A 25,023-nucleotide genomic window follows, 5' to 3' on the forward strand; every position below is an offset into this window, starting at 1 on the left:
GTTCCTTCAGAGTGCCAGATCACCAGAAAAAGGTTGCCTACCTCTTCGCCAGACATAAACCCAAACGAACTTCCGTAGCATTGACCGAAACGATCTGCGTTTGGACGTCGACAACGACAATGTATTCTGCGCGACTTACTCAGAATCATTATTGAAGAGTGGGACAGTTTGGAGCAGGGCTGGTTTGAAGATGTCGTCAATGTGCACGATGGATTAGACCCGGAATTCTAGCAAGGGGCCAATCCATCACGTATTGACGTCACTCGGGAGTGCTGTCTAAAACACCGCATCGGAAACAGAAGATTCTATCGTCGTACAAATGTTTATTTCTTGGTTTAGTGATATGGACACACTGCAAAGGAATATAAACCCATGCTTCAGAGCTAATTTTTTGTTTTCTGTGCCATGAATTTCGAAATAAAGGGGTGATGTAAGAGTTTGGCTGATGTACTTACCGCACATGAGGTTCTTTCAAATAAAAACCAGCTTTACGCTCGCTTAAATGAGCTTGTAACAACTAGTTACTGTGTCTCCTTAAACATTTTCAAGCAAAGTAACAAGCTTCATTGTGTTAATTACATGTAAACTTGAACTAACGATTACATCAAAAGTGCATAGCTTGTTTGCTGCAGAATTTTACAAAATTCAAAGAAAAAATAGTTATTTAGGACAACAATCTATGTTTTCCACCGAAAGATTTTAATCACGATATAAGGAGAGGTCATATCTAACGCAACGCGACTTGAAATGTCGGTAAGGTTTCAGATACTCTACCCACCTTGCCCCATCCTTTTCATCCTGTATATCACAGTTTAATTGTGCTGACAATCCAAAATACACTCACGAGAAAATGAATCAGTGGTATGTATCTAGTAGCGTGAAACATCACCTATCGCCCTTATTATGGTGACGATTCGTCATCACCTGATCTCCAAATGCCACAGAAAGCATCGGACAATCCGAAACGGAAAGAGATTCATCGCAACTGTGTCCAAAGTCCACACAACTTACTCCATGGCAGGTCATATGCAATCAAAAGAACAAAAGTAAGGTAATTTGATACATTTCTGAAGCGTTTGGGGGATCTAGTTCTTTTTCTGTTGAAGGTACTTGTTGCTCTCAGAGTGCTGTCGACGGACATCGATAGAATTGTTGACCAGCGGAAGGTAATAACACATCTGTCAAGGGGCCCATTTCAAACCATGTCATCACCTCGAACACGCTTGCATCTCCCGCCCAAACGGTGCCCTGTTGGTAAGCTCTATACACAGCGTCATGTTACGTTTGTCAGGGAACTAAGTACCCTGCCATCAGCATGTATGTAGAACGTGACGGCTAAGTCTACTTGACCGTTTCCATGCGTTTGACGTGTAATGATGTCGTTACTGCGCTCGTGCAAGTCCCTTTACCCTTCGAAGCACAGTTAACAAAGGTACACGTGAGGATCGAAGGCTTCTGCACTTCATAAGGAGGAAGTTTTTCTGGATGATCTAGATGTTCACTGTAGCTCTAGTCCTTTACTGAACTGTCAACGCTTTGCTGCACAGTGTCTCAACCGCTCGTTATTGCCATCCATTATAATCCCCACCGACCCGTGTCGTCGCCATTTCCAAAAGAAACCTCTGTCTGCGGTATTGGCATTGTGTACCAAAACTGAAGCTACTCGTGTGCTCCTATAAGCATGTTATTTATTTCATTCATAATGAAATAAAGTATCGTTTTAAAATAATTTTCTGTAGTTATCTTATTTAAATCAAAACCATAGTTCTTTCTTTCTAGGACACTGAGGTAGTTTTATGTAACACTGTCGGAGAACAGCGATATTGTTGTGATAAAATGATTTAAAAGCAGTCTTGTTCCCACCCGTTATTAACTTCTGACCGGTTTCGGCCTTTCAATTACGGGCCATCATCAGAGTTTGCACCACCTGGATGACGGTGATGGCGGCGCCTGACCCGCTGTTGATGCCTCAGTCACTGTTACTGATCAGTCACTCTGATGATGTGATGATGTGATGATGGCACGTAATTAAAAGGCCGAAACCAGTCAGAAGTTAATGTCGGCTGCTTTTAAATAATTTTTGCTGTGAGGTAGGTTTGTGTGCCGCAGCTAATGACGATGTGTCCTGCGTTGCAGTGATAGCGCACGGCAACTTCTCTGAGGAGGTGCTGCCCGCGCAGGACGCCCCGGCGCAAGACGTGTTCATCGAGAGGGACCAGCAGCACGCCGGGGGACGGCCTGGTGAGTACGACTCGTCCCTGTAGCACTGGTAACTAGCTGTTTCTGTACTCGTGCGCCGGCAGCTGCCACTGCCCGCTGCAGAATGACTGAGCACTCAGGATACTAGTTCACTGGGCTCACACCCTCTCCGGCACGGAAAAGCTCACCAGTCAACTGGAACACTTTGTTTTCTGTAAGGAGTGCTATACGTTGCACAGAGTTTTGATGAGGAGAATGTCAGGTACCAACTGTACCGCTGGGGACGATGAAACGTTGTGATTAGTGCGATTCTTCCATAATGTTGCACGTTATCCGTAAACCTTCAACGTTATTGTGATCTTTCATAGCTTTGATTGCTGATAATCAATTGACACCAGTACCTATGAGTTTTAATTTGTACACTACAGCACTGATGATGATCATTATGTGATTGAAAATCGATTTTGCTGTCAATAAACCATCAAAATTAGGGCCAACGCTGACTTTCCTTCTAATTTCACTACATCACGTCCCTCATTAGGTGGCTGTTCTTTCCTATGCTAAAGGTAGATTTCGTGACAATGCTGTAAGGATTAGTGCTTATTTTTTCCAGAGAAGAATCAGCAATTTCAGTTCGCAATAGCAGTTTATTTTAATCTTCTCGTCTGTGCACACACACTTTTACAAATGAAACGTGATACTCACCGGAATTAAGGAAACGTGGAAGGGAGGACCCACCAATATACCTTCCTTTTCACACAACCTGTTCATTTAACAGTATATAAGCATAAATTTTGTTCAGAATGAACAAATCTGCAAAATTTTTTCGATCTTACACCTTAAGATGAATAAGCTTATGCAAAACAAATCGAAACAACAAACAGTATGACAGAAATTTCCAGACGGCTGGATTGGATCCCGCCCGTTATCTGTAAAACAGCGGTGTTCATTACCGTAGTGGACACAGTCTCCCTTATTAAATGCCCTTCTACAACACATGAAAACTATAAAGCACCATTGGTGACAAAAGTAATTCAGTAACTCAGAATAGTTGACGTAACTTTTAATTCGAAAGCTGTATGTCGAGAGGTTCAGGGTTAAGATGCGCAACTGTGCTTAAAGGTTGAAGAACTTAGAAAACAATATGACAATAATAAGGAGTACTTCAAAGCAAACAACCTCTTACTTTCAATGGGCAACCAAGGTGCGACTGGATCCAAAACCGTCCCTTTTGACTATCGTATTTTCCTTAAAGCCCTGCTGACAGTTGGCTGTTAATATTTTCAAAGTTAAATGGCTCAAATGGCTCTGAGCACTATGGGACTTAACTGCTGAGGTCACCAGTCGCCTAGAACTTAGAACTACTTAAACCTAACTAACCTAAGGACACCACACACATCCATGCCCGAGGCAGGATTCGAACCTGCGACCGTAGCGGTCGCTCGGTTCCAGACGGTAGCGCCTAGAAACGCACGGCCACCAGCAGCCGGCTATTCGATAGCAGGAAAAGGAAGAGATGGAAAAGCAGTAGGTTAATAAGCAATGGGGGAAGGAATGAAAGAGGAAGCCGCTTGGTAGAACTATGAACAGAGAATAATTTAATCGTAGCTAACACTTGGTTTAAGAATCATGAAAGAAGGTTGTATACATGGAAGAAGCCTAAAGATACTCGAAGGTGTCAGATAGATTATATAATGGTAGTACAGAGATTTAGGAACCAGGTGTTAAACTGTAAGACATTTCCAGTCGCAAATGTAGATTTTGACTACAATCTCTTGGTTATGAACTGTAGACTAAAACTGAAGAAACTGCACAAAAGGTGTAAATTTAAGGAGATGGGATCTGGATAAACTGCAAGAACCAGAGGTTGTAGAGAGTTTCAGAGAGAGTATTAGGGAACGATTGACAAGAACAGGGGAAAGAAATACAAGGAAGAAGAGTAAGTAACTCTGAGAAATGAAATACTGAAGGCAGCAGAGGATCAAGTAGGTAAACGGACAGGGGCTAGTAGAAATCCTTGGGTAACAGAAGAGATATTGAATTTAACTGATGAAAGAAGAAAATATAAAAATACAGTAAATGTAGCAGCGGAAAGGAAAACAAACGTGAAAAACATGAGAGCGACAGAAATTGCAAAATGGTTAAGCAGTAATGGCTAGAGGACAAATGTAAGGATGTAGTGGATAGTATCAGTTGGGGTAAGATAGCTACTGCCTACTGAGAAATAAAGAGACATTTTTGAGAAAAGATAACCACTTATATGAATATCAAAAGTTCAGATGTAAAACCAGTTCTAAGCAAAGAAGGGAAACCAGAAAGATGGAAGGAGTACTTAGAGGGTGTATACAAGGGCGTTGTACTTGAGGACAATATTATGGAACTGGAAGAGAACGTATCTGTAGATGAAATAGGAGATATGATACTGCGTGAAGAGTTTGACGGGACACTGAATGACCTAAGTCGCAACAATGCCCCAGGAGTAGAAAACTTTCCATTAGAGCTACTGATAGCCTTGGGACAGCCACCCCTGACAAAACTCTACCATTTGGCGAGGAAGATGTATGCGACAGGCGAAATAGACTTCAAGAAGAATATAATAATTCCAATCCCAAAGAAAGCAGATGTTGACTGGTGTGAAAATTACCGAACTATCAGTTAAATAAGTCACGGCTGCAAAATACTAACATGAATTCTTTACAGACGAACGGAAATACTGGTAGAAGCCGACCTCGGGGAAGATCAGTTTGGATTCCGTAGAAATGTTGGAACACGTGAGGCAATACTGACCCTACGACTTATCTTAGAAAATAGGTTAAGGAAAGGCAAACCTACGTCTCTAGCATTTGTAGACTTATAGAAGGCTTTTGACAATGTTGACTGGAATACTCTCTTTCAAAATCTGAAGGTGGCAGTGGTCAAAACAGGGAGCGAAAGGCTGTTTACAATTTGTACAGAAACTAGATGGCAGTTATAAGACTCGAGGGGCATGAAAGGGAAGTAGTGGTTGGGAAAGGAGTGAGATAGGGTTGAATCCTATCCCCGGCATTATTCAATCTGTATATTGAGCAAGCATTAAAGGTAACAAAAGAAAACTTCGGAGTAAGAATTAAAATCTATGGAGAAGAAATAAAAACTTTGAGGTTCGCCGATGACATTGTAATTCTGTCAGAGACAGCAAAGGACTTGGAAGACCAGTTGAACGGCATGGACAGTGTCTTGAAAGGAGGATATAAGATGAACATCAAGAAGAGAAAAACGAGGATAATGGACGATTCTGAGGGAATTAGATTAGGAAACGAGACACTTAAATTGATAGATGAGTTTTGCTATTTGGGGAGCTAAATAACTCTAGAGAAGATATAAAATGTTGACTGGCAATTTCAAGGAAAGCGTATCTGAAGAAGAGATATTTTTAAGATCGAATGCAGATTTAAGTGTCAGGAAGTGGTTTCCTAAAGTGTTTGCATGAAGTGTAGCCAGGTATGGAAGGAAATAAGGACGATAAATAGTTTAGATAGGAAGAAAATAGAATCTTTCGAAATATGGTGCTACAGAAGAATGCTCAAGATTATGTTGGTAGATCACGTAACTAACGAGGAGGTACTGAACAGAATTGGGGAGAAGAGGAATTTGTGTCACAACTTGACTAGAAGAAGGGATCGGTTGATAGGACACATTCTGAGGCATGAAGGGATCACCAATTTAATGCTGGAAGGAAGCGTGGAGAGTAAGAATCGTAGAGGGAGACGAAGAGATGAATACACTAAGTAGATTCAGAAGGATGTAGGTTGCAGTAGGTACTTGGAAACGAAGCAGATTGGACAGGATAGCATAGCATGGAGAGCTGCATCAAATCAGCCTATGGACTGAAGCCCCCAACAACCCGTTATTTCAGAAAATCTGTTCCATTATCGATGGTAAAATTAATAAAACTACAAATGGAGGCAGATATTCTGTTTTCAGATGACAATGAAGAATAGAATTATTGCATTTTCATTGCAAATCATATACTTTTTGAATTGTGAGTGCTAAATTTCGTTATGTAGGATCGGTACCTGATAACGTGTCGAAACTCCTATACAAGAATGTATTTACGGAACAATTGTACTTTTTATTTGACAATCAGAAATCTCTATGAGCATCCACAATAAGAACTAGTAATTTAGGTAGGGAAATCCGCTCAAGTCTTGCTAAATTTAGAGTAGTATCGAACAGTTCATTACATGAGAAGAAGTTCCGATGGGGCTAGGTGATATCTAATGAATCAGATGTAAGCACCATGTCTCCTTGACAAGAATGGTGCGGGATCAGTTTCCGACATTTCGCTACTGAATTTCGCTTAGGCTGCAGTTCACATCTGTCTTACTTCCGATTACGGGTCTTACGTGACTAAAGCCCATGCCAAGTGGAGTAAGATTTACAGTAAACTCACTTGCTTGCTGATATGACAGCCCCCAAGCGGGCTCCGCCGACAGCTGTGCTTCTTCCCTGAAGGGAGCTTGGCGTGTTTCTGTGTGGTAGCTGCGGTGCCACTTCGTCGTGGCTTTCTCTGAATGCTATCTGCGTTGGGCAGTCAGCAGTCTGTCGGCGTCTGACGTCACAGCCTGGAGTGCTGGTGCTCACGGCAAGCGAGGCCGCGCTAGGAAGGCGTTCGGCTGGAACATAGCCTCGAAGTCCCTCTTAGTTAATGCAGATGTCTCCAAGTCGACCGAAGAAAACCTCATTGTTTTAGTAGATGCTAATACGTGAGAGTCGCTGTTACATGTTGAGAAAATTGTACTGGAAACGGACATTATTCCATGACACACTGAACCTACAGCTTAGACCATGCGACAGGTGCGACAGATTTGTGATGCGAGTTAGGTGTCCCCGCTCCCCGTTATGCAATAAAGCATAACTCAGTTGCCCGTGCGACCACACTGACCCTACATCGCTGCTGGCTACACATTGACTGCTACAGTATTCGATAGTATTGATTAAAAACCGTCTTGGTTGCAATTTTATTTTTTTATTTTTCAACGATGCGTTTCGCCTTATTTAGGCATCTTCAGGTTATCTTTTCTAGATGATAAATAAAATAAATAAAAAATAAAAAAATAAAAAAATTAAAATTGCAACCAAGACTGTTTTTAACCGATACTGTGAAGCACTGGTTTTCTGTATGCCACATATGGATTGTAAGAATGTCTACAGTAAACGATAGTTGGAGCTTTAAGAGTGACAACTATTTATTTACAGCTCTTACAAAATATATACGTGTTTCAAAGTTTTACTGACCTTCAAAGTAGTCACCAGCATTGTGCATATCCCGTCACCAGCGATGTGGATGTCGTAGGATACTCTTAGCAGTGCCAGTTGTGTTGACAGTTCGAGCGGCGCGGTCTGTTGCCCGACGAATTTGTAGCAGTTCTGAAGTGAATACCGGGAAGTGTTTCCTTTGGTTTATAAATCGAGTTCAACTCACGAGAACTTGAGTGAGGGGAGTGCAGTAGGTGGTCTGACACTTAGCAGCCCCATCAGCCAAACAAATCAGTAACAGCTTGCACTATACCTGCTTGAGCATTGTCAGGTCCAGCAGAAAGTGTCATCACTTCTGTCTCTAAGCTGGTCGTAGGTTGTGTTCCAAAACTTAACAGCATAGAGACAGAAGTTATGACATTTTCTGCAGGACTTGACCATCATTTTGCAGGACAAGGCTCAAGCACGTACAGTGCAACCTGTTACTGATTTGTTTGACTGATGGGCCTAATAAATGCTCTGGCACCTACTCCAGTCCCCTGACTTAAGCCCTCGTGAGTTCGATTTCTAAACTGAAGGAAACACTTCACGACATTCGCTTCAGAACTGTTACAAATTCGTCGGGCATAGACCGCGCCGCTCTGTCAACACAACTGGCTCATCGCTGGCAACGGGCTATACACAATGCTGGTGACTGCTTTGAAGGTCAGTAAAACTTTGAAACACGTATCTATTTTGTACGAGCTGTAAATAAATTGTTGCCACTATTGAAGTTCCAACCCTCGTATTTAGCCGTTTTTATTGAAGAAGTGAGCTCAGGTACTTCATGAATTGCTAAGGTATAGCACAAGCTCTAGACTAATTATCTACAATTTTCATCAATAAAAATGGACGCATAATGAGTAAGAAACATATTTTCTGAATTGGTCAAACATTAGTCTTCGTTGTGCTAACATTTATTAACAGAAACAGCGACAGATTTCGTAGTTCCTGTTACAACAAAATTAGTATTAATTAGTCTCCTCATAACTGTTGTCATCAAACGTACAAAATCTTCTTAGCTGTCCATTACAGCTATCTTTGGGAGACAAAACTACTTATAAAAACAAAATTTTGCATACATTATTAATAAATTAACATAAAATTAGCACGACGTGTTTGTGTAATATGCTATGACACTTTCTCATTTGTCACATATTGCTTACAAAACTGCTCAAAAGTCTTCTAAATTTTAAAATTCTAGCGTCTCCTTACTAACACTGATTCTTTGACATATAGTTTTCGTTAAATGCTATGTATAACAGGTTTTACACTCATGTTGTATTGTTCATGTTCGTTTGATTTCGCTTATTGTATTACAGAAGAACCTACAAAGCACCGTGAAATTAAAAAAAAAAATCATCTGTGATACTCTCATCACATTTGCATATCGGTTAAGTTACTGAAATTTTTTCGGGCTGCCATTCGGGTGGCTCTGTTCAAATTCCGAGACATTTCGATGAGTGTCATTCTCAGTTATACATCATATCTTAATTCATGGTGTCCGAGGAGGTATAGTATTCACGGATATGACACGAACTATCACTCGAACTAAAAAAAAAATAAACAGTAAACATAGCCTCTGAAAAGCATACCTTAAAAGCTATGAGCACTTTTTTATCTTCGATACCGTGAAACAAATCTTAACAGCTAAGAGCACTTGTTCATGTTAACTACTGTGAAAGGCATTTCTTCTACTGAACAAGTGCTTATAGCTCTTGAATTATGCGTTTTAGAGCCATTGTTTACTAGACACTTCTACTTCAGATGGTCGTACCCGGAGGACTGGTGTACTGAGAACAAGCCGCACACCTGCTTAAAACAGCCGAGCAAATGCGACACTGCAGAACGTTGTCTTGGCAGCGGTCATTCTACGGAATATACCGACACGATGATTCTGGCATTCACTTCCAGCTATTGCAGTAGTGTTATTAAGGAAACTGTTGAAATTAGATTAGCAAGTAACCTTACAAAAAGGCACAGTGGTTTATGTTCAAATCCTGCTTGGAACAGTGCTCTCTCCCCTGTGAGAAAACAGAGGGACGGGGGTTATACTACCTCTCTCGTTCGTTATTAATTTCGCTATCGAGAAATTTTGACACCGGTCATCTTTGGTTTTGATGGCGCTAGTGCTTACAGCTGTTTACAGCTTTTACCTTTCCGCAGTTGCTCAGAAAACCGAGGTATTAAATTTCGTTGCATAGCCCTCCCTTACTTGCTGCTGTTTTGCCTCGAAAATTGCAAGGTGTGCTGCTGCCGAAATGTCGGCGGTTGTTGACGACGTCATTCGTAAGTTATTTGAAACTCAGGTCTCACAAGTCGCTCGAAATCTAGATTCAGTGGACTAGGGCTATATTGCTAGTGTTGAACACATCCCTGTCTGTGCTTTTATCAATTTGACCTCCTGATACATGATATTATGCAACTTGATACCCCTCATCAATTTTGGATTTAGCTTTACCACTGTAATCTCCTTCCCGCTGTGTAGCTGTTAACTTTTGACACGCCGGTGTAAGTTTCACGTTTTTAACAGTGTTTTGTTGTTGTGGTCTTCAGTCCTGAGACTGGTTTGGTGCAGCTCTCCATGCTACTCTATCCTGTGCAAGCTTCTTCATCTCCCAGTACCTACTGCAACCTACATCCTTCTGAATCTGCTTAGTGTATTCATCTCTTGGTCTCCCTCTACGATTTTTACCCTCCACGCTGCCCTCCTATACTAAATTGGTGATCACTCGATGTCTCAGAACATGCCCTACCAACCAATCCCTTCTTCTAGTCAAGTTGTGTCACAAACTCCTCTTCTCCCCAATCCTATTCAATACCTCCTCATTAGTTGTGTGATCTACCCATCTAATCTTGAGCATTCTTCTGTAGCACCACATTTCGAAACCTTTTATTCTCTTCTTGACCATGTTTCACTTCCATACATGGCTACACTCCATACAAATGCTATCAGAAACGACTTCCTGACACTTAAATCTATACTCGATGTTAACAAATTTCTCTTCTTCAGAAGCGCTTTCCTTGCCATTGCCAGTCTACATTTTATATCCTCTCTACGTAGACCATCATCAATTATTTTGCTCCCCAAATAGCAAAACTCCTTTACTACTTTAAGTATCTCATTTCCTAATCTAATTCCATCAGCATTCCCGATTTAATTCGACTACATTCCATTATCCTCGTTTTGTTTTTGTTGATGTTCATCTTCTACCCTCCTTTCAAGACACTGTCCATTCCGTTCAACTGCTCTTAAGAGTATAGCGGGTTAAAGAACCGCCATGTGTGACGCACGTAAACAGACCAGAGTGAGGAGCTGTGCCTGCCTGCCCGCGCACAGTGTCGACGGCCACGGAGGAGGAGCACACGTACCTGGCCGTGATCGTGGGCGTGCTGATGGCCGTGGTGCTGCTGCTAGCCGCTGCCATCTACGTGATCGTGTCGCGCCACCGCCAGCGCAAGTGCTTCGCGTCGCCGCTGGCCGCCAAGTGGGCGCTGGCGTCCGCGCCGGGCAGCGCCTGCGGCACGCCGGGCGCGTCGCCCGACAAGGCCGCCTCCTGCGGGGGCGGCGGGGGCGGCGGCAGCTGCGGCGGCAGGGAGGCGGCCACGCTCGACCCGCTGCTCGTCGCCAGCGATTACCAGGAGCCCTACCACGCCGTCAAGTACGCGCCCTACTACAGCTACAGCAGCGTGCCCTTCGATGTGGACGGCGTCAGCGAGAAGGGCTTCGCGTCGCACAGTGGTAAGCGCCAGGTGTTCCTCCCCCGAGTAGCACCTGCAGAAATTGTCACTCATAACAACTTGTGATGTGCAGCAGCAATTGTCTGTTAATACGTGCAGTGAGCATTCACTCACTGACGGAAAAATATCGGAAATACAAAAAAAAAAAAAAAAAAAAAAAAAATTCAAATCTGTGTGAAATTTTATGGGACTTAACTGCTAAGGTGGTCAGTCCCTAAGCTTACAGATTACTTAACCTAAATTATCCTAAGACACATAGCCATGCCCGAGGGAGGACTCGAACCTCCTCCGGGATCAGTGGCACAGTACATGACTGCAGCACCTTAGACCGCTCTAATCTCGCGCGACACAATTACAAAAGCTAATTAATGTAGAGTAATGAAATTTCGGGAATACATTAGTCTAGATAACGTATTTAAGTGATTAACGTTGCAAGTTCACAGCACGAGATACGCCATTGCAAATGTGAAATGCTGGTTCTTTAAAAACCGGTATAGCCTCCAGAACGTTGACTGTAAGCAAAGGAAAGGTGCATCCACTGTGCTGTATGGGTGCATGATGTCAATTTCTGTAATGGGGTTCAATGTCTATGGCACTTGGTCGTTCAATACAAGGGACAGTTAACGCTGTTTGTGGATGACGCTGGAGTTGGTCGTACGATGATGTCCGATATGTGTTCGATTGGAGACACATCTGGTGATCGAGCAGACCAAGGCAACAAGCCGCCGCTCTGTAGAGCATGTTCGGTTACAAGCGTTACAAGCGTTACCCTGACGGAAGACACTCTCTGGAATACTTTTCATGAATGACAGCGCGACAGGACGAATCACCAAATTTACTTACTATTTTGCTGTCAGGACGTATGGAATAACCACGAAAGTGCGCCTGCTGTCGTACGAAATCGCAAACGAGACCATAACTCCACGTACAGGTCCTGTGTGTCTAGGACGAAGACAGACCCCCACCGGGCCTCTTGCAACCAACACCCCCCATCAATGGCACCGACGCAGAACCAGCTTTCATCAAAACACAACAGACTTCCACTCTGCCCTCTAAATAGCTCTCGTTTGACCCACTTAAGTCGCACATGGCGGTGATTTGCGGTCAGTAGAATTCAGTCTACAGGGGGCTGGCTGGAAGAGATGCGTCGCACTGCAAATGCCGTACGACGCGCCAGAGCCATACGCCGAACACTATGGTCTTGCCTCTCGGTAGCACCCCGTGGTCTTTTTGCAACAGTTGATTCTCGTTACCATCGCTGCCAGCAGTCATGCACAGTGGCTACGTTCCTGCCAAGTTTCTCTGCAGTACAACAGAAGGAATGTCCAGCTTCTCCTAGCCCTGTTACTCGAACTCGTTCAAAGTCATTCTGATAATGGCCTTTAGTCGCCTTAAAGCAAAACTGATTTGCATCCTCCTAGTGACGCTACTAGTATTACTCTTAAGCGACTGACGTGAAATCTGAATACACGTCATCTTTCAGATGTGGAAACACTCCTACCATCTTTCATTTATGTCGCCCAACTCCTTCTTGCTGTTGTGATTTCTTCATCAGTATATTTCGCTGTTGTACAATATGCATGTTTGACTCTCAGCTGCATTTTTATTTAAAACTGAAATATCGACCGTTTTCTGTCACAGACCTCCTTCACGAACTCTATCCAAAGATACAAAAAAAAAAAAAAAGAATATGTATTATACAGGAAATGAAACAAAATCTTTTCCAAGAAAGTGCAGAATATACACGAATACTTACAGGGTTAAAACAGTTCAGGTCACAACATCATATTTGTCATTACTTAAGTAATGGCCACGTCTCATGTCTAGAGCATGCCGTGAGTTCCAGTGTAACACACAGGACTTTTAAGGGCAAACATGCTGATAAATGTGTACACAGAGCGGTACTGAAGAGAGGATCAGAGGAATAAGTGCTACAATTGTACAAAATCTTTACAAAGTATTTCCATCGTTTGGTAGAAAAATGCCTCGATGATATGTTTCTTACCGAATCCAGGGGACAGGGTCATCTTTGGCAAACATCTCTGGTATAGTTTAACATGTAAACAGAAAAACTAAGTCGCTATCCACATCGATCTTACAACGTTATGTAGAAGTCATTATAAAACCCTAACGTTAAACAGTAGCATAATCCTTGCATACGTTTTATGAAATTTTTATAAACAAAAATCAACTACATCATAAATGTAATGAAAATAGTATCCATAACATAAAAGCAAGTTAAAATACAGTGTTCAGATATAGACTGAAATGTCACTCAGCATTCATATGCACCTAATCAGCTACATTTACAGGAAAACATCATATGTAAATAAACTTTAGTTAATGTTCTTAATTAAAAGCCTAATATGTCAGTAATACTAATTCCTTAGAGAAGGGGGGGCGGGGTAAATACCCATAGCATGACTAGGCACGTCCCCAGATTTGGCTTTCAGGAATGTTGGGAACGCATGTGTATAATAGTGATAATTTACCACGAAAACACTTGATAAAGATCTTTAACCAATTCCTCAATATTTTGTAGAATTGTTGCACTTACACTCTGATCTTTTCTTCAGTACTGCCCTGTTTACGCATGTTGTTATTATGTTTGCCTTCAAAAGTCCTGTATGCTATACTGGAATTCATGGCTTGCTCTACATATGAGACGCGGCCATTATTTAAGTAATGATGGATGTGATGACGTGGCCTAAACAGTTTTAACCTTGTAAATATTTATGTATATTTTGCACTTCCTTGGATACGTTTTTGTAACTTTGCCTGTATACTACTTTTTAGTATATCTGAGTACAATCCGTGAATACGGTATATAACTGAAACCCATCGATGTTTTGATTTTAAATTAAAAAGAAGCAGCTTATCTAAGGGTAAAATATGCATTTTATACATTATTTTACGGCTGTTAATAGTCACCTTCCAAAGATGCTCATTATTTCGGTGTTTCTACCAAGAAGTATCCGACACCTGAATTGGCGGATGCTCTTATTTATTCAACACAGTCACAGTGCAGCCAGTGACATACTTCTTAACCTGAACTGCCGAATCAAGTACGTGTGAACCAGGGACCCCATCGTAATATATTCTAAAGCACTTACTTATATGCACCTGGAATTGTGTTTTTAGAGACGCAGAAATATCTTTTTGTAGACCGCTAGCACTCTGTGCTATAGAAAGAAGGCGCTTCGTATGCACTCTTTTTGTAACACGGAACTCCGGAGATACACGAAACGCAAATGGTCACCAAGCGAGGGTATAAAATTTGAACGGTAGGTCAGGATTTTATGTCCCGTGGTGTACGAAAGCATTATGCGGTTCAAAACACGGTATGGCCCATTAAACCATTATAATACACTGCAGTGACAAAGACACTGGTGCCGGCCGGTGTGGCCGTGCGGTTCGAGGCCCTTCAGTCTGGAACCGCGTGACCGCTACTGTCGCAGGTTCGAATCCTGCCTCGGACATGGATGTGTGTGATATTCTTAGGTTAGTTAGGTTTAAGTAGTTCTAAGTTCTAGGGGACTGATGACCACAGAAGTTAAGTCCCATAGTGCTCAGAGCCATTTGAACTAAAGAAGCTGGTATAGGCATGCATATTCAAATAAGGAGTACGTAAACAGACAGAATACGACGCTGTGGTCGGCAACGCCTATGTAAGGCAAAGTCTCTGGCACAGTTGTTAGATCAGTTACTGCTGCTGCAATGGTAGGTTACCAAGATTTAAGTGAGTTTGAACGTGGTTTTATAGTCGGCCTCAAACGATGGAGCACAGCGTACCTGAGGTAGCAATGAAGTGGGGATTTTCCCGTTTGAGCATTTCACGAGTGTACCGTGAATATGAGAAATCCGGTAAAACATCAAATCTCCGACATCGCTGCAGCCGGATAAAGATCCTGCAAGAACGGGGCCAACAACGACTAAAGAGAGTCGTTCAGAATTGCAAACCTTCCGCAAACTGCTGCAGATATCAGTGCTAGGCCATCAACAACCGTCAGCGTGCGAAGAATTCAACGAAACATCATCGATATGAGCATTCGGAGCCGAAGGCCCACTCGTTTACCCTTGATAGCTGCACGACTGAAAGCTTTAGGGGTCGCCTATGCCCATCAACACCGACATTTGACTGTTAATGACTGGAAACATGTTGTCTGGTCATACGAGTCTCGTTTCAGATTGTATCGAGCGGATGGGCGTGTTACGGTATGGAGAGACAAACTCATGAATCCATTGACCCTGCATGCCAGCAGGGGACTGTGAAAGCTGGTGGAGGCTCTGTAATGGTGTGGGGCGTGTGCAAGTGGGGTGATACGGGACCCCTGATATGCCTAGATACGACACTGACAGGTGAAACGTGCGTAAGCACCCTGTATGATGACCTGCATCCATTCACGTCCATTGGGCATTCCGACGGACTTGGGTAATTCCAGCACGACAATGCCGCACCCCGCACGTCCAGAATTGCTAGACAGTGGTTCCAGGAGCACTCTCCTGAGTTTAAACACTTCCGCTGGCCACTAATATCCCCAGACATGAACATTATTTAGTATATCTTGGATGACTTGCAACGTGCTGTTCAGAAATCTCGACCGCCTCGCACTCTTCAGGATTTATGGTGTCAGTTCCCCCCAGCACAACGTCAGACATTAGTCGAGTCCATGCCACGTCGTGCTACGACACCTCTGAGTGCTAGTGGGGGCCCTACACGGTATTAGGCAGGTGTACCAGTTTCTTTGTCTCTTCAATGTAAAAACTTCTGTTAAGTATGAAAGTCGGCCGCCTAATACCCATTAGCATTTACTTGGTTTTGAGACCCACACTGTACATGAATCACTTGCACAGAGAGGTTCCCGCCCTTCACTGAGTTTCGTGCCTTCCACAGAGAGCGGCCCCGACTACGCCGTCCCGGACACGGGTCTCCGGCCGCCCCCCACGCCCCCGGCGATCTCGCTGTCGGATGACGTCGGCAGCATCTTCTCCAGAGGCAGCAGGACCCTCTCCAGGGCCAAGAAGGTGAGTGCCCCACAACGACGGATTCCCTAGCTGTATCGCACAGAGCAAAATTCAGAAACTGTATTTCCTATCCAGCTACATTGAGCTGACTTATTGATCCTTTGTTGACCACTGAATTCTGAGTGACAACACCAGTTTTACGTCGCCTACCTCGATTATCAGCGGTGTGACAGCCAAGTCGTGACGTTTGATGGTAGCCACTGACTAGCGACGTCCTCCGGTACTCGCTGTTGAGTAGCTCACGTTCCAAAACTTTTCTGGTTCTCACATTAGCACTGTAGCTGATGCTTTTGCGTGTTCTGTTGCCTGCACGCTTTCTTTCTTTTGGCTATTTAGCACACTTCAATTTCTGTTGATGATAACTGTCAATGTGTTTTTAAAATTAAGTTTTGTGTGCCACAGGTTCTTACATACAATGAAGCAGTTTTGGTATCGAACAGGATATTTGTTTGGGGTTTCAGTCTTAACGACTAGTAAGGAAGCCCGAGTTATCTCTTCTTACCAGAAATGAACATCAGAAATTCTACGTCATACCGACGTCCCCAGTGGTGAGCTGTTCAGCTAATGGATGTCATGCCAGGTGATCAGGAGAAATTAGATCAGTAAATTGACTTGGAACAAATTTATAGTTGCTGCCACTGCACAGCTTGTGATAGCATCAATGTGCTCGCCAACAAGAGCAAATAAAGCATTACGTACGAGCTGTTACAAAACCTAGCCTGAACTTCACAAGCTGTTATGGGTAAACTGAAATGCTACTGTGCGTACGCTTGCAAGGAGAATATCCAGGCGAGAATTCTGTAGAAAATAGAGACAGCTCCATCGTACGAAAGGTTCGTGACAGACATATGGTGTTAGACTCCGCATGAGTAACAATAAGAATTGTTTTGAAGATTACCCCAAAAGGTGAACAACCTCTGATATAGCAATGGTTTCACTGTGAAACATATGCAGTGAAAATACCATAACAACATTTTCTCCAAGCATATTCGTTCTTTCGCTAATTTGACACGTACTTGATTGCACATGTATTAACAAAGTAATATTTCTAATCCAGGCCTTAGTAACTGATGAAAGACCGCTCCAGTTACTGATACGCCACTTATTTTAGTCCACGACGGGTTTTAGCATTCACATCCAGGCCATTTCTAAGTGGAATAAAAAAATTAACAATCCGATAAAAAGTTACATGCCACTGACGTGGAAAAAATGGGCGTGTCAAATTGTTCAGTTAGATACATTAAAATATTGGCATCCGTTACATTTAAAAGAAGTTATGTTCTGACATATTTGAAATTAAAACTGCATGGTTACCAAAACAGCCAAAAGTAATTTTTATACTAATAAAAATTGAAAGTAGTTGCAGCGGACGGTGTGTCCAGGTCGAGCATTCAGGTACGTCCCCTAGTGAGGGCCGGCAAAAGTTAGAGCACAGGGAACTGCAGAGGGCGCTAGCGTATCAGGGACACAACGTGGAATGGCTACTGCTGGGACGCTATGTCATGGCAGTCGGAGGCGGACGTAAACAAACGAGGATTACGGAGGTGAGGGCAAAAAGAGATGCGGGGGGACGTGCCCCGCCTGCCTCTCGCATGGCAGCCAACCTACACACGTGTTTCACCCTTCAGTGAAAGCAGATGTGAAGCATGGTGATAGTGAAAGACGAAACAAGTGAAGAAACGATATAAATTATAGACAAACACATATCTGATAAAAAACCAATGTAATTCAATATATGCATCATCTACATACTACATAAAACTGTCTGAAGATTTATTTTCGTCACCTTCACTGTCGCACTCGGCCGTGTCGGTACGTGTAAGACTCATTATCTGCTGCAGGATGAGCTCTCATGTTCCGCTGTGTCTGCATTAGATGAATCACTGGAGTCATTAGTACCTATTATACTGTCGTCAAATGCTATTTCCATTACGCCATCGCACTTCCTGTAAACCATGCTCCGCTTCTTGCACTTTTCTGCAGTTCCCTTGCAAATCGTTTGGACGGACAGAATTGAAGGCATTGTCTTTCAATTTTTTGAAACTGGCCTCAGACATGTCGCCAGAGACGTTGGGCTCTCTCACGTGCCGTTTAATTTTCGCCCATGCAGGCTCAGCTGCGTTTTTAACTTTCGTCCCCTTGAAATTTGAAGTTAAAATATTAAGACTGAATAATATGTAGTTACTTGAACGGAAACTTTTGGGCGAGAGAAGTCGCTTTCCAATATTTTCACACTGTTATCTCCCACTCTTCCAGGTATAAAATTAATTACTCCATCTGCAATAAAATCTGGCTATCATCGACTCCGAAAATACGTAAAATAATCATAGGCGCAATTGTACGCCGTGAGGAAGCCGTCATGGGTGCTACGACGTACTCACTCTGCAGTATGGGAATCAGTGTCCAAGTTGTTATCAGTTTCGATAAAGTCCAGAATTTAATCTCTTAAAATAGAGCAAAAACAACCGTGGTGCAGGCTCTACCGATTTCCCAGGAAACAAAATTCCCTACGAGTTACGACTGCAAATAATGTTCCGAGTCACAAACGAGGGTGAAGTTAAAATTTCAAAGAATTGAACGTACCTTTTCCATTCATGAAATTATAAACTTCCGTAAATGAGTTTTCTAGCTACATTCCAATATACATTATCCCATTGCATGAGATGAAATGTTATCACAGTTAATTAAATTTCAAGATGGCAGCTTACAATGCCGCTAATAACATGTACACTGCGATCCTCCTCTCAGCAATTCTAAAACCGAAGTACTCCATCCAAGGCACACGTGATGTTCCACATTTTATCCACAGAGTTTTCATATCATGGGTCAGAGATAATTAGTCTCTCGCAGCCGTAAGAAGTCTTTGAGCCATATAAAATATTTGCTCGGTTGCGCGAGCGCGCGCGAACACACACACACCATACCTGTGCCATATTAAAATGTGGCGCGTATTGTTAGAGTGCTCCGCACATGACTTTCTCGCGTGTTCAAGAAGTGCTTACACCTTAGTAGTTGACATGTTTGATATTGCATTTGAACGTTTTATTTCGAAGCCATTCTATTGTCGTCACCTGTGGATAGTTTACTGGTGGTGCTTGTTCACCCGCCCACAATGATACGACGCGCTGTCCATAACACTGGCCGAATCTGACGGAAAATCTCCGAAAACCACTTCTTGAAAATCTCAAAGTTCATTTGGCCACGATATTCTTCTTGCGTCTATTTCGTCCAGAACTTGAGCTCCGCTTGCTTCACAAACCTGTTTTTCGAGCCAGCACTTGCCGCTACCATCGTGCTGAAGGCACTTCCCACGCTAAAACACCCAATACATAAATCTTGCTTCAGCCAAAATTTGCCGCTTATCAGATTGCTATCAATCCACGACTCATCGAGACAAAACATAATTTGTTGAGCTTCCCTAATGCTCCTCACATGTGCAGGCAAACGAGACCGCAAAAGAACAATGTCACCACGGTCTAGCAAGAGATTTCGTTTGCTCATTACGAATCCCATTGACTTAAGTAGAGGTTTTAATGAAGTACAGCTCCACCTCCAGTTTATCTTGTCAAGCAGCCCTTGAACAAGGTCGAAAGCATTCCTTATAACCAATTTATCTGAAGTTGTCGACTTCTTGAATATGACTGCATCTCTTCGTAAGTAAGGAAAATAAAGTAATTTCAACCTAGCAGCTGAGTAGCTCGAAGCATTGTCGAATATTAATAGCTTTGCACTTGTACAGTACAAATTAGGACTAAAATTGATCTTTTCTTTCCTGGAGTACCAGGTGATTCGCCTGGATGAGAGCTTGCAAACTTTCTAATCCTATCTAATGTTCGCAGACTTAGGCTGGTGCAAGTGGTAGCCCTCTGAAGAGTGTAGCAATTTTCTGTTTCCCGTTTCCACCTCGCAACAGTCCACCACATTATGCATCATTTTATGAGCACCACTTCGTACCACGAATCTCCCATTCCTTTTAGGAGTCGCGGGTGCCGTACTCGAACCCTCTGATGGACCTGGGATAGCGTCTTCACTCGTTTCAACGAGCAAACAAGCAATGCACAACACAATCCGGAGAATTCACGAGGCATTCGGTAATGGCTGGCAATGCTGCAAAAGCGGCGGCACATGACCGACCTCTACCGGCAACTTCAGCAACCATAGATCAAAACAACTCCTACCTAAAAATGCCACGATTACTCGTCCAATCAATACAAGAACACGTCGACTAGCATGTAGATGCAGCTACGAAGTGCGAAGTACCTTTTAAGGAAGCTGTCAGTTACGTGGCTGCATATGCCCTAGACTTAAATGTCCATAAATTATCCATTCTTCGTTGTATGGAGATTGACAAGGTTATTTTCGATACTGTGCATCGTGTGGCTGTCTTGTATGAGGTCAGCTGCGAAGGCGGAATTACTTTTAAAACACTGTACATGGAACCAACATAATTAAAAAGAAACAAGAAAGAACGTGGAACCTAATATTCTGTCCGTGTGTAATCTTTTGTTTTTTATCTTCCATCGTGTAAAATATTTATATGTCTATGAGTTAAAAATGGCCGTGAACTTAAATGAAATGCGTGCCAGCAACTTGTTCAGTCTTTCATTAAGTGAAAAGCAACTGTGGGTTAAGAGCACATTCGCAACGTGGTGAAACTAATAAATACTGTATTCCTGTGTCAACACTGTAGACGACAACAGCGTACGAGAAGGCATCCAAAACAAATTTCATCATTTGTGTCGGCAAACAGAAGCCGTATAACGCCCGATGGGGGTTAAAAATGGTAGATTGAGACCAATAGATGAATACAGTAAACAGATTCATTAGGATGAACATTGTTGTACTTAAGCGGAGATGAAGAGGCTTGCACGGGATAGGGTAACTCTTGCGCGCCCACGCCCCTCCCCCTACACACACACACACACACACACACACAAACAAACACACACACTCACTCACACACGGAGAACGTTCAGAAAGTGGTTTATCTGCGACTTACCTTTGGTGAACCTATCACTGACAGCTTTCCTTTCTTCCAGTCTCCTGACCGACCAGGAGCGTTGGCAGCCCTGCGACGGCGGCTGCAGCAAACGGCGCTGCCGGAGTTCCCCCGGCACAGGCTACGCATGCTCTCCAGGCTGGCCGATGGTGCCTTCGGCACGGTGAGTGAGTGACTTGACATCTGTGTACCTTTTTTTTTATTGTTTCATCATCCTCGTTCCATATGGGCATGGTGTTCGACTGTCAGTGGTAAAGTTAACCCACTCTTCAGCCACTTGACAATAAAAGCTAAATGAGATGAAAAATACGAAACTTGAAGGTGAGCTACAATGAATTTAAAAAAAAATTTTGAACGTGAAAAGGAAATGGAAGTTTTTGTGTATAAGATGTATGACTTCCTTCGCATTTTGTTAAAAACAGTTGTCCTGTAAAGTAAAAACAGAAACACAATAAGAGTACATTTAAAAATATTATAAAAATAGTGACATCGAACAGTGATGGTAGAAAGAAACAAGTCACAGGCTCTGAAGCTTGAAGGACCTGCCCTCAGATAGGTAACCTGTTGTTGACAGGGAACAAGATGGTCATTGAGGAGGGAAGATAAAGGGAGCTGCCATATGGAAGCGGGATGGGTGCTGATTTATCGATGGTTGTGGGAGTAGTTGTTATCATACAAGAGGGGTAGGAGTAGAGGGGGCATCAGTGAGGCTAAAATATGGCGGTGAAAAGGGACTAGGGAAAGAAAGGTGGAAGGAAGGAAGGGAGGGAGAGGGAGTGCTGACGAGATGGAACAGGTTGGGTGGGTTTAAAGTCGGTGGGGACTGTGTTCATGATATCGGTTGAGGAGACGGTTGACATTTCTTTGGAAGAGTATGTGGAGGGTTGTGTAGGTGTAGGGTTGGTGGGGTGTGTTGGTAGAGGCGCAGCGCCGTTCTAGGGTTGGAAAGTGAAAGGAACACTATAGGATTATTGGAGTCGAGGAGGTTGTTCGGAGATGTTCAGCATGACTGAAGAGAGGTGGGAATTTTAGTAAAGAATCAATTTGGGGGACTTAGAGAACTTAAGCAGGCGCATAACCATGAAACCTTTTCATTGCAAACGATAGTTCAGATCAAGGTTTTGTAGGTGTGGAGGACAGTGGAGAGATGCAGTGCCCAAGTCAGTATTTTTAGTCTGTTGTGGGCTTTCCGTAGGATGGTTAGTAGATGAGGTTCCCATGTTAGTTGCCAGTGAACAGTTAATCCAAGATATTTCATTGTGTTACTTAACTGGATAGGGCAGTAGTAGATGGTGAGGTAGAAGTCATGGAGAGGAAAGGTGAACGTGATATGACCTATAATTATTGCCTGAGTTTAGGAAGGATTGATCTTCAGGAGCCATTTGCTACAACAGGAGTTTCAACTGATTGAGAAAGGTTTGCAGGGACTTTTGAGATTTCTGGAGTGTAGGATAAAGGATGAGGAAAAGCGGCGTCATCAGCATAATGATTCACGTGGCCTTGTGGAGGTGGTGCCTAGAGGCATGCCTGCAGTGGGGTGGAAGATACAGGAATTGGTGACAAAGCATCTACTAGTAGAAAGGAAAGGCACTGTAAGACACACGTAATGAAATGACTAAGCCTGGAGTTTGAAGAGGATACCGACTGTCACACACGTTCGTAGGATTTCTCTAGATCGAGGAAGAAGAAAATAGCGGATTTATGGGTGTTGAGCTGATGCAGTAGGAGATGGGTGGGGTGCAGCAGGTGCCTATCGTTCACCGCCGGCCCACAACATCAGCGCTAAACTCCTGCCATGCTCTAGCGAAGAAGTGTGGCAGTTGTTCCAAAACTGAAGAACCTAAATTCCGCCATTGGCTGGGACGAATGTGGTAGTGGCCTAATGACTAAGATATTAAGGCAAACAACGAAAGCAAACTGAAGACCAGAATAAAAGTATCTCCGTTGTACCGTCATTGAATGGTTCAAATGGCTCTGAGCACTATGGGACTCAACTGCTGAGGTCATCAGTCCCCTAGAACGTAGTGTTGTGTCTAGACAAGATAGCCTAGACACAATGAGAGGAAGCCGAAAGGCACGCGCTAAGCTAAAGCAGGATGGCGTGAGGTCTGAAACAGGATACGTAGTGAATGCTATAAAGAAAAGTACGTAGCTTCTGGAATACTTAACTTTAATCCATCCTTTTGGTACATCTGGAGATTGTGGCGATACAAGTGAGACTCTTTAGATACATGCAATGTTACTAATGGCGCCTTGCTAGGTCGTAGCCATTGACTTAGCTGAAGGCTATTCTAACTATCTGCTCGGCAAATGAGCGAGGCTTCGTCAGTGTGCATCGCTAGCTACGTCGTCCGTACAACTGGGGTCGAGTGTTAGTCCGTATCTCGAGACCTGCCTTGTGGTGGCGCTCGGTCTGCGATCACACAGTGGCGACACGCGGGTCCGACGTATACTAATGGACCGCGGCCGATTTAAAACTACCACCTAGCAAGTGTGGTGTCTGGCGGTGACACCACACGTAGAACTAGTTAAACCTAACTAACCTAAGGACATCACAAACATCCATGACCGAGGCAGGATTCGAACCTGCGACCGTAGCGGTCTTGCGGTTCCAGACTGCAGCGCCTTTAACCGCACGGCCACTTCGGCCGGCTACCGTCATTGACAGTGGATATTAGATGGTTAGTAATTGTTACTATCAACGAAATTCTCCGATAGCCGGGTAAAACTGGTTGTCGTCAAAATAAAATACAACAGCATCTATAGATTAGGAACAGCCGAGGGCCTATAATACTACAGTTAAACGGGTGTTGGAGAACTTCATTGATATTGGCAACGAATAAAAGTGTTTTGCTTCCTCACTCCTACTGATTAGTGAAGTCAGTCTTCAACTAAGTTTAAAATTTACGTACTTTTCTAGAGTATCACTTGCGGTTACACTGAGAACTTTGAGTTCATTCAGTTTGGTAGAAAATTATAAACTCAACCTTATGAGAGATTTGGTGAAATCGTACTGGATCAACCTGACTCTCTAACTGCCGCTTCCTTCCCTACTCTCAGGTAAGAAATCCATAACCACAAGATAAATTTACCTGTCAACCTAGGGGTCGTACGTTAGGTATCTCGTTGTACGGCACATGTTTCTAGCTCTACATGACTACTCTAAAATTCGCAGTTAAGTACTTGGCAGAGGGTTCATCGCACCACCTTCAAATTATTTCTCTGCTTTTATACTCTCTAGCAGCGTACTGGTGAAACGCACTCAGAAATCTGTCCATGTGAACTCTGACTGTTCGTACTTTACTAGAATGATCATTTCTCCCAAGTGCGTAACAGCAAAATATTTACACATTCGAAGTAGAACGCTGATATCATTAAAACATATTGCCGCAGCGAAAACCTCTATGTTTCAGTGATTGCCACTCGAATTCGCGTATCAATGCCACGGCGTTCTCTCTCCTATTTCGAAATAATACAAACCGAGCTACGCTTCTCTGAACGTTTTCGATGTCCTCTGCCAATCCTACCTGATGTGTAACCACAACGAGCAATAATACTCCAGAAGCGCGCGGTCGAACGTAGTGTTAGAACTCCCTTTAGCAGAGCTGTAGCATCTTCTAAGTGTTCAGCGAATAAATCAGCGTCTTTGGTTAGCTTTCCGCACTACATTGTCTATATGATTGTTCCAATTTCAGTTGGTTGGTTGGTTGGTTTTGGGGAAGGAGACCAGACAGCGTGGTCATCGGTCTCATCGGATTAGGGAAGGATGGGGAAGGAAGTCG

General features: G+C 43.2%; 1 protein-coding gene across 1 annotated transcript in view; it reads left to right on the top strand.

Moving 5' to 3' along the window:
* Positions 1-25,023, top strand: part of LOC124796183 (discoidin domain-containing receptor 2-like) — a 136,072-nt gene that overhangs the window by 80,522 nt on the left and 30,527 nt on the right. Inside the window, exons 8-11 of the mRNA XM_047260273.1 lie at positions 2,137-2,241; positions 10,817-11,218; positions 16,112-16,242; positions 21,282-21,404. Of these exons, the coding sequence (XP_047116229.1) occupies positions 2,137-2,241; positions 10,817-11,218; positions 16,112-16,242; positions 21,282-21,404 (761 nt within the window). The remainder of the gene's footprint in view (positions 1-2,136; positions 2,242-10,816; positions 11,219-16,111; positions 16,243-21,281; positions 21,405-25,023) is intronic.

Source organism: Schistocerca piceifrons, chromosome 4 (genome assembly GCF_021461385.2).
Source record: "Schistocerca piceifrons isolate TAMUIC-IGC-003096 chromosome 4, iqSchPice1.1, whole genome shotgun sequence".
Taxonomy (NCBI): Eukaryota; Metazoa; Arthropoda; class Insecta; order Orthoptera; family Acrididae; genus Schistocerca; species Schistocerca piceifrons.